General features: G+C 31.7%; 1 protein-coding gene and 1 long non-coding RNA gene across 3 annotated transcripts; one reads left to right on the forward strand and one right to left on the reverse strand.

The window, feature by feature from the left end:
• The first annotated feature begins 668 nt into the window (after positions 1 to 668).
• LOC125370419 lies at positions 669 to 2,615 on the forward strand. 2 transcript variants are annotated; one of them, XR_007216379.1, is made up of 4 exons: positions 693 to 1,435; positions 1,523 to 1,849; positions 2,359 to 2,396; positions 2,546 to 2,615. It is a non-coding gene; the product is annotated as an uncharacterized LOC125370419 (long non-coding RNA). The 2 variants fall into 2 exon arrangements; XR_007216380.1 differs by having other exon boundaries at positions 669 to 1,849.
• Positions 2,438 to 7,798, reverse strand: LOC8287572 (linoleate 13S-lipoxygenase 2-1, chloroplastic). Its single transcript, XM_002513182.4, has 9 exons — positions 7,397 to 7,798; positions 5,923 to 6,197; positions 5,262 to 5,499; positions 4,707 to 5,030; positions 4,514 to 4,599; positions 4,152 to 4,262; positions 3,760 to 4,061; positions 3,393 to 3,659; positions 2,438 to 3,285 (listed from the first exon to the last, which is right to left on the reverse strand). The coding sequence occupies exons 1-9, from the start codon at positions 7,740 to 7,742 to the stop codon at positions 2,526 to 2,528; spliced, it is 2,709 nt and encodes a 902-aa protein (XP_002513228.1). The 5' UTR covers positions 7,743 to 7,798; the 3' UTR covers positions 2,438 to 2,525.
• Between the last annotated feature and the right edge of the window lie 1,620 nt (positions 7,799 to 9,418).

The raw sequence follows: 9,418 nt of genomic DNA on the forward strand, positions 1-9,418 counted from the left end.
ATTCATCATTCATTTTAGGTTAATATAACAAAGAACAAAGAAGTAACTCTGGGCTTTCACTTTCTCGAGGAATACGACCTTGATACTCGCCATGAGTGCTAGACTGCATCGATAAGTTCACTGCCTTAGATTGTAGTTGCATAAGTAGCCTATCAGTTCTCTATACCGAGAACCGTACCGAACCATTTTGTATTATATCGAACCGAAACTAGAACCGATTTAAGATTTTATTTATTTATATATATGATTATTTTATAATATATAAGTTTAAATCTTAAGGTCAAACTTAAAATTAAATATAAAAAACCTTACAAAATATAAATCTAGCAATTATATTCTAACAAAGTTTACGGTTATTGTCCCAAATATAAAATAGAAGCACTAAATTTTATATTTTATTATAATATTAATTATTCATTAAGTTTATCTTGATTTTCTAGCAAAGTTACAAGTTCATATCTTTATCGTTCATTTAATTAAAAAATATAAGATATAAGATTTTTTTAAAATCTTAATTTGTTTGCTTATAATGATATAGTGCTAATATGACATTAATCATATTTATAAAATAAATCTTATGTCTTTTAATAGAACAGTACTATCTTGCATTAAAGGGGTCAAATGAAATATATTTATCAATTCGGCAATGAAATATTATAAATATTTAGCTTAGTGGACTGAAACTATTAAATACATATTTTATTTAATATGAAATTTATTAGCTTAGTAGATTGACAATAAATTTTCATATTATGTAGTTGTTGAATACAAGTAAATATAATTCCAGTGATTTTATTTTTTGTTATATAATTTTATATTAATTTTAGTCCAATTGATTTAAAGTAAAAAAAAAAAATTAATTATTTAAAAGTAAAAAAATTTTAAATTTCTATTATCCCATAGTGTACCGTACTGAACCAAACCATCCCGTTAAACTCGAGTCTTCATACCGAACCGCCTTAAAAAAATTAGTACGGTTTGGGATAGTGATTTTATGCTATGGTTGAATTGTAAAATTCTCGACATTTAGTGTGGTTCTAAGATTTTCAAATTCCCGAATTCCCCCTGTTTACCCTTAGTCTCCTGCACCAAAGTCCTCTCATGCCACTCTGATCTCCTCGACTTCTCTTAAACATGTCGAGCACGCCCTAAACTAAGCTAAGCTCCGATCAATTTGTAAATCGAAGTCGTCAATCCTATACCCCTATTGCAACCTAAGCTCCAATCAACAACGTCGCCACCATGGCAGTAACAACCCAAAAGATTGTCGGCTTGCTGAGACTCGTATGCACACCAGTCCCTCAGTCCCTTTCCTTCTGTCGACCGTTTGCTTTCTATCGTACCATCCTGTTACTATGCTGCCAAGGATGTCAATGTCCGTTGCCACCAAAAGCTACCTTGTTGATTTTTTTATTTCGACTTTGGGTTTTAGCTGGTAATTGGGAATTGTTATCTTTTGTTATTTCGGAAAATCTTTTTCAATACTTGTGGTTATGGTTGTTATTATTTATTGTTGTGGCAGTGGGTGGAGAAGGGAACCTATTAATGGTAGTGATGTGCTTTGTTATTGTTGTTTATGGAGAAGTTGGCGTTGATGATTGAAGGTGGTGGAAGAGGGTGGCAGCAATGGTTGAAGGCGAGTGGTTTTTATCGACTCAATATCGATATTGTTTGGTTACTTGGAGATGACAAGGTGGTGATGATAGTGAGGCGATAATAATGAGGCAGTGGCGACGGTGAGGCGGTGGCGATGATGAGGCAGTAGCAATGGTGAGGTGGTGGCGATGGCGGTGTTGAGGTGTTTAGTTGCTGACCGACAAATGTGATTTCATTATTTTCTATTATTCAGGTTTTAATTATTTTTAGTTTTTTTATTGTTAGTATATTGTTTATTATTAATGGTTTATTTCTTGATATTAATTATTTATATTTAAATATAGTATAAATGATAAAGTAGATCCACATATCATCATATTATTGGATCTTATGTTCTTTTGGACCCCACCATTAACCGAAGAGTTAAAAGTGTCATCAATTGGGTTTAATTGGCTTTTTTTAAAAAGCTAAAGGGTCTATTTGGGACGTTTAGAAGCATGAGGGCATAATTGTTATTATCTAATTTATTCAAGGGCTTTTTTGTACCTTTGGCTATGAATATTGCATAGTATAGGGGTCCAATAGAATATATGTTTTCAGTTGGAGGGCTTAATACTATAAAGCATGAAAGTTTAAAGGGCTTTTAAAGGGTTATCCCACAAATATATATTAGTTTTCTCATTACAGAAAACTTGCATTAGTTTTGTAGTAAATACCTATGCTTAGTATATTTCTTAATTTCCTTGCTTTTTATTTTCTTAGAGGAAGCTGGCTTGCTTGCTTGTCAACTTGGAATACTGGTAAATCTCTATAAATAATTTAAGGCATCACAAGCATCATGTATTTCACGACCAGAATTATTTTATTTCAACATATACTTGCAACTAACAAATTTATTTCAGAGTTCATATAATGCATTGATAATTAAATTAAATGGAAATGCTATTAGGGACTCCTTTCCCAGTGACCCCAGCTTCAGAGAATGGCTTCAAGAGCTCGTAAGGAACAACTCCGGCCCCAGCTCTATTGGTATATTTCAAATCATTGTTTTTCTCATCAATATTAGCTTCAAGCTCTTTCAGTCTTGCACTGAATCTTTCATATGCAGTCTTAATGACAGGATCTGCTTCCCATGATGGTTCTAATGTGTCACCAATGTACTCCTCCTCAGGTGAATGGCCTGATAGAACATCTAAAACAGCCATTACTTTAGTTGCTTGAATCTGTGATGGGAAGCATTTTAACAATGTGTATTCTGGCTTTTTCAAGAAGAGTTCCATCTCCTGCTCTGATGGTTCCTCAGTCGGCATATTTGTTCTAGCCATTGTTGGCCTGTTGGGGAAGTACCCGGCATACACATACTGCCCAAAATTAACTGCTGCATGATGACCTGAAGTTACCCAAATTATGGTTGTCAAAACCTGGATTAGGTCTACTTGGGTGTTCAGGACAGGCCACCATGGTTCGTCTTTCTTGTCTCCATGGCCTTTAGTTCGAACTTCTTCCCAAAATGCCTGCAGCTCATTGTCAGACTTGACCTGGCTTGCTTCTGGATAGTAATGGTTCACATAATCAGTAACCCACTGCTTAATTGCATCCCAAAGCTCTAAACCATCATTTGCAAACGGGTAGTCTTCAATTGTCAGCTTCAGTCCATGCTTTGCTGTAGGATCCTCAACTGCCATTCCCCTAAAAATTGATAAAAGTGATCAATCATTTGATCAGAGGAACAAGTGAATGCCTCTCATGAAGATGAAGCACAACAATTAAGGATTTTGTGCTACAATTATTCTTACCTTTTAATCAAATCACCCGGCAATGCTTCTGTATCAAAACGCCAGAGCTTGTCATAAGCAACAGAGCTAAGCTCAAGGGAGTACTTGCCAGGATTGAAAGTGCTTTCAATTATTCCACCTCCGTTGATCAGCTTTCCTCGAGCAAGAGCATTGATTTCCATTGTGTATCGGAAATGTGGATGTAAGAGTCTATAGATTGGGTGCATTTCACTGAGCTGCCTATTAGCTGCAATTATGTATGGCTCCACACAAGCATGTGTCCTCAACCTGTAAAAGAAGTAGATATTTCTAATCGTTAATACTAAGATTAAGGATCAGTACCTATGCGTGCTATTCATAGTTCTAGTCTTAGTCATCACTTATTTACCAGTGAGAGACAAGCTGGTGGATGCCAGAGTCATGAGCCAAGGCATGTGCTTTGGCCAGCCTCCATAGCCAACAACTAGTTGCATCAAAGCTAGGTGTAAATACTTGCTTCCACTGCGGCTTGTCACCAATTTTTGGGCGAGTGAGTTCAATAGCAACAGGCCTTAATGTGCTGTCATTCACAAGGAAGAACAATGTCCGTGAACCATATAATGTGGTGTCTTCAAGCTCTCTCACTTTAGCCACATATGGTAAGAGCAAATCATGGTAATCCAATATAAATAATCTGTTTTGCTTTAATGCCTGCATCAACACAAATTCGAGAGGGTTTGTTCAGATTGAAATGAAGAAACATTTTTGTATGAGCAATATCTATAATTTGCTATTTTATACCTCATCAACAGTCATGAACCCTCTGATTTCCTGTTCAATTATTTCTTTTGTGATTGCTGATTCAGGTGGACCATAGACTTCAGGATCTAGTGCACTCTTTAGGGGCCACTCCTGTATGAGAAGATGCAAGTAAAATACATGGTAAATGGTACGGTATTTTTCTTTGATAGTAGATAGATATCATTCTCGGACCAGTAAGAACATATTAATATGTCTATCTCTTAACAACGAATATCGAATATCCTGATTAATATTCTCACTGCGAGAATCCATAAGATTTCATATTGGAGTCACCTTTATAGTAAGATATATAACAGGACGACTAGCTTTTAATTAAAATATATAAATCTATATACTCTTACCGTAACTAGTTGAATACCAAATGGATTAAGACCAGCAAGAGTTTGGCGAGAAAATTCTTCATCTCTAAACCAAGCAAATTTATCTCCTGAAGCAAGAAAATATCTTACATGTATGAGAAATTTTACCTAATTATAAACATATCAGCAACGTGTGCACCATGGACATTAGAATAAGTGAGGTAAAGAACCATACTGTCAAACATTTCAGGAGTCTCAAAACGTAAGATTTCATCTCCAGTCTCCTTAACAGTTTTCACTGTTCTTGGCAAAAGTGTTTGAAGGTACCAAGGTTTTTCAGTGTCTTTAGGCAATTCAATTCCTTCGTTAAATAATGTGTCGATGGCAGTAAAATAAGGAAATCCAAGGGTTTTATCAACAATTGCAGTCTCTATTGAGGGCACCAAAGCATGTAATAGAGATTTCACTGTGTTTATGCTAAAGGTTGCTGATTTCAATTCTGAAAAGGCCTCATCTCTTGGTACATATATGTCGCTGGTTCTTGATTCTGACAATGGGTCTGCATTCAAAAAACATTACTGTCAATCAAATATTATTTGGAATTCTCAACAACTTATATTAATTATCAATCTGGTTTAGCCTGATTAATTGATTGTTTACATCTCCTTTATAATAAACCTTCTGATAGATTTGATAAGGCCTATTTGGCCTCATAAGGATTTCAAGGGTTTAAACATTAATGGTATAATGATAGGGTGATCGAGACAGTAAACAAACATGAATGGTATACCTGTTTTGGTGCGTGGACGTCCAGTTCTACAGCGCCTGGGGTATGGATGTTCTGAACCACCAAGAACAGGTCTCTTTAAATCAGGGTCACTATCAGGATCACCAAGGTCATTATATGTATCATAGTCATAGATCCTTTCAAATGACTTCCTCTCGCCTTGTCCGTTTCCTCTTAAATTTTCCAATTCCTCTTCCCTTAGCCTCTTCAGTCCATCTGGTGTATCAGATGGTAAGTAGGACTGTTTCATGAGTCGCAAACATTAATATGTTATACATGGTCAAATATTCCTCTAGATAAATAAATTTACTTTAAAGTTTAGGAAACTTTTCAAAAATATGCTAAAATCAATAATAAGAAAAATAACACTCTTATTGTGTGAATTTTTCAAAAAGATTTTTCGAACTTTTTTTCAAAATTTATGATTTAGTTATTTTTCAAATATTTTAAGTTATTTTTTGTTGTTTTACCTAAAAATAACTGAAAAATTAAAAAATAACTAAAATAGTAAATTTGAGAAAAAAAAAATAAAAACCATATTTTTAATATTTCAACATAGCTTAAATAAGAAAATCATAAATTTGTTAAAAAAAAAAAACAAAAAATATGAATATTTACAATACTTCCCCTTAAATTTAGGGAAATATTTATATATTAATTGAACCTTGTTGGTAAAGAAAATTCTCTTCTTGGGGTTATCATGCTTGGAATGAGCCCATGAATTGCAAGAAACTGTAAGAGGGCCAATAGGGAAGCCTTCAAGAACTATGCTCTCGATAAAGATTTCCTTGTGATGTTCATTCTCTACAAGTACAGCTCCGACCTCACCAAAATCTGCTGGCACCGTGAATTTTGCTTCTAATTTCACCTCACCAGGCTTATGGGTTCCCAGATGAATATGAGCATATGACTTCACTGGATCCTTCTCCAAGCCCGATTCTGTTCAAACAAATATATATATTTCACTGTTACTGCCGTATATCAAACAAATAAATCTAAAATTTTATTACTCCTTTACATAGTAGGTGTGTGTGATTATGATATGAATGTGCCATTGGATTGATAACCAAGTGACGAAATATTTTTATCTCCTAATACAACATAAAATTATTGAGTCTTTTTTCTTTAGAATTTTGAATTAGAAGAGAAAAAAGTGTAAGAGTGAGATAATTCTTTTTACAAATAATAAAGGAGAAACTTAAAATTGAGATCTACTGTCAGGTGGAGCCCGTGAAATATAGAAAGCTCAATAATAATGGATATAAAATATGTGAAATTTAGTTATATGATTATAAATAAATAAATAAATATATATATATATATATATAATGTAATTATAATTTTTTTTATATTCAATTTATTTATATAGTGTAGAAATAAAATATTAAAAGAAAAATTTTAAAAATAATATTAGGACTTTTTTTTAAATATCACTCGTCGTACATCGTCGGATGATGGTGGTGGATGATGCTTGAAGGTATTTAAATTATATGGATAAAAAAATTAAAAAATAAATGTAAATATATTGTAAGTAATATAATTATATAGATTTTGTATATGTTGAATATTATATCAAATTAAAGACAATTGTTTGCATGATATATTTATTATTGTATTACATAAAAAAATTTAATAACTAAAAAAAGTAATGAAGCATGTAAGTGCTACTAATTCAATAAATATTTGTGCAATAAGAGCTAATTATCTTATAAATTTCTCAACATGCTTAAGAAATTTATTTTTATTAAAAAAGAAAAAAGAAAGTAAAAGAGGAGCTATTTTTGAGGATTGTTGAAAGCAAGGCTAGCAGGCTTACAGAAGTTTTAAATTCTCTGTAACCATAATCTTCCTACTATTGATCAATGGTGAAGCAATATTTGAAAAACTTTAACCATGTAAAAGTCAGCCACGTGACGTAAATTGGGTTAAGTTTATTTTATTTTAATTATTTCATTTTACTATTTAAATATATTGTTCAAGTTTGTACTCTAGTTAGATGCCAGGCCATAAGACAAATACATTATACGTGGCTTCAACTAATTATTTGCCCAATAATGGCATATTATTAATATATAAATTAAGATTTAAGCCAAATGAATAAAATCCCTAATTATTGATATACAGCTGTAAGTGCTTACTTGGATCAAGCTCTGCGCTAACAAGCTCCAAAAGAAGACTTTTACCGATAATATCAGTCAACTCATCAAGAGGCTGAGTTATACCAATACTAGAAATGATCCCACCAACTGTTACTTTAACTGTAACAGTGGCAGTAATCACTAATTTATGTGTTACTGCTGAAATGGCCTTATCAATGATGCTTGCACGTACACTTAAGCTTCTATTCTGATGCTTTTTAGGGTTACACTTTTGCTGCCTAAAAGGAGCCACAGAAGAAGCCTTTCCTCCATGGATACAGGGTTTTGGTGGTAAAAGAGAATAGGGTTTTGCAGCACTTAGCTTCTGAATCTGAGAACTTAACATTTTTTTTCTGGTTTTCAGCAATAGGAAAGGTTACTATCTTAGTTTGATTTTGCTCAAGCGGAGATGCATATATTTATAGCACTAGGAAGGGAGATTTAAATTTAGGCATTATGAATTTATGATAAACGTGTTTCTTTTGAATAAAAGAAAGAAAACAAAAGTTTGATGACTCTCTTCTTTGTACATTTCCTTTCTCACACAGTTCAGATTCTTGCAATTTTTTTTTTTTTATATATAGTTTTGGTTGTTATTTTGTGTTATCCCCAACTACCCTTTACATTGGGTCTCACTAATCGAGATATTTACTTTCTTGTCTTCAATCATTGCCTTCCAATAGTAAACCAACTGTGCCATACCCCTTATTTTAAACGTTGTAAATAAGGGTCGTCACGGACGGTTCATCCCAAACCTACCATGTTCATATTGATTAAGAAAAATTCTAATTTATTCTAATTGTATGATGATATTTATACATTAAACTAATAAATAACTAATAAATAATTGATACATATTTTTTAATTTTAAATACTTTAAGTACGTGAACAATCATCCAAGCTCAAAAGGTAAAGCATTTATTTTTTTTATTCGTTGCATTGTATATATTTGGTGTAGGTAAGAATTGCTCGATATATTATTTATGTGACAATTATCCAATACTAAAATATAAATGCTCATATATATATGTCTTTTTATTCGCAGCGATGTATATTCAATGTCAAAGTGTAAATGCTTTTATATATATGCCACTCTTCTATTTATTGTAATATATAAATATTATATATATATATAACTTTCTTATTTGTTACGATGTATATACAATATTAAAATGTAAATGCTCATTATACATATTATTCTTTTATTTATTGCGATGTACATATCTAAAGTAGGTAAAAGTTTTTTCGGGATTAAAACTGTTTGAGTCCAGTTATTTTATTCATATGCTAGTTAGTTTCAATTTGGTTAAATAAAAAAAAACTTAAAATTAAAAAAGAAATTAATTTATTTCGCTTTTTTAAGTTTGAACCGGAATCCAACTAATTTTCTTACAGTTTGAGTTCAGATTCAATATAGGAAGAAACTATATTTAGACTGTCTCGTTCAATTAAAATTTAAAATTTTATTTTAATTCTATCTAAATTTGGTATGTATACAATAATAAATAAAATATATATATATATATAATTATAAGTGTTTTATATTTTGATATTAAATAATTAATATATATTTTATTATTTAAAATTAGTAAATATATGTTAACTATTTATCGGTTATTGCATAAATAAAAACATTGACTAAGCCTTCGTAAAAAATTTATTTGACTCCATCAGTTTTTGGCGGATTCAACTCCATCCTAACTTTTATATTGAGAGTTTTCCACTATAATTATATGGTTACTTTTATATGCCTAATAAATAAATAGGATTCCCTCTTATTTAATACAAAACATAAAAGAAATAATTCGGCAATCAACTGTGATTAACAAAATAATTTTGTTACATATAGTGGGGCCCTTGATGATATAGCATCTAGAGTGTTCTTGTATCATTGTATAGCTTAGTCCAATATGGGAAACGTGGTATGTTGGATCCGCTTGAGAAGTGATTGAAAGTCTTTGAAGTTTGAAATGTAGTTCAATTCTTTAAATAGTTTTTTTTCTTTTAATTTAGTATACAAGA

Source organism: Ricinus communis, chromosome 6 (assembly GCF_019578655.1).
Source record: "Ricinus communis isolate WT05 ecotype wild-type chromosome 6, ASM1957865v1, whole genome shotgun sequence".
Taxonomy (NCBI): domain Eukaryota; kingdom Viridiplantae; phylum Streptophyta; class Magnoliopsida; order Malpighiales; family Euphorbiaceae; genus Ricinus; species Ricinus communis.

Bases quoted from the DNA above. Each gene is read 5' to 3' on its own strand.
- LOC8287572 (XM_002513182.4), bottom strand. From the start codon at position 7,742: ATGTTAAGTTCTCAGATTCAGAAGCTAAGTGCTGCAAAACCCTATTCT. The intron at 4,600-4,706 runs GTATGGTTCTTT...TTCTTGCTTCAG, and splicing joins GACTCCTGAAATGTTTGACA to GAGATAAATTTGCTTGGTTT. The intron at 4,263-4,513 runs GTAAGAGTATAT...CTTCTCATACAG, and splicing joins TTGGTATTCAACTAGTTACG to GAGTGGCCCCTAAAGAGTGC.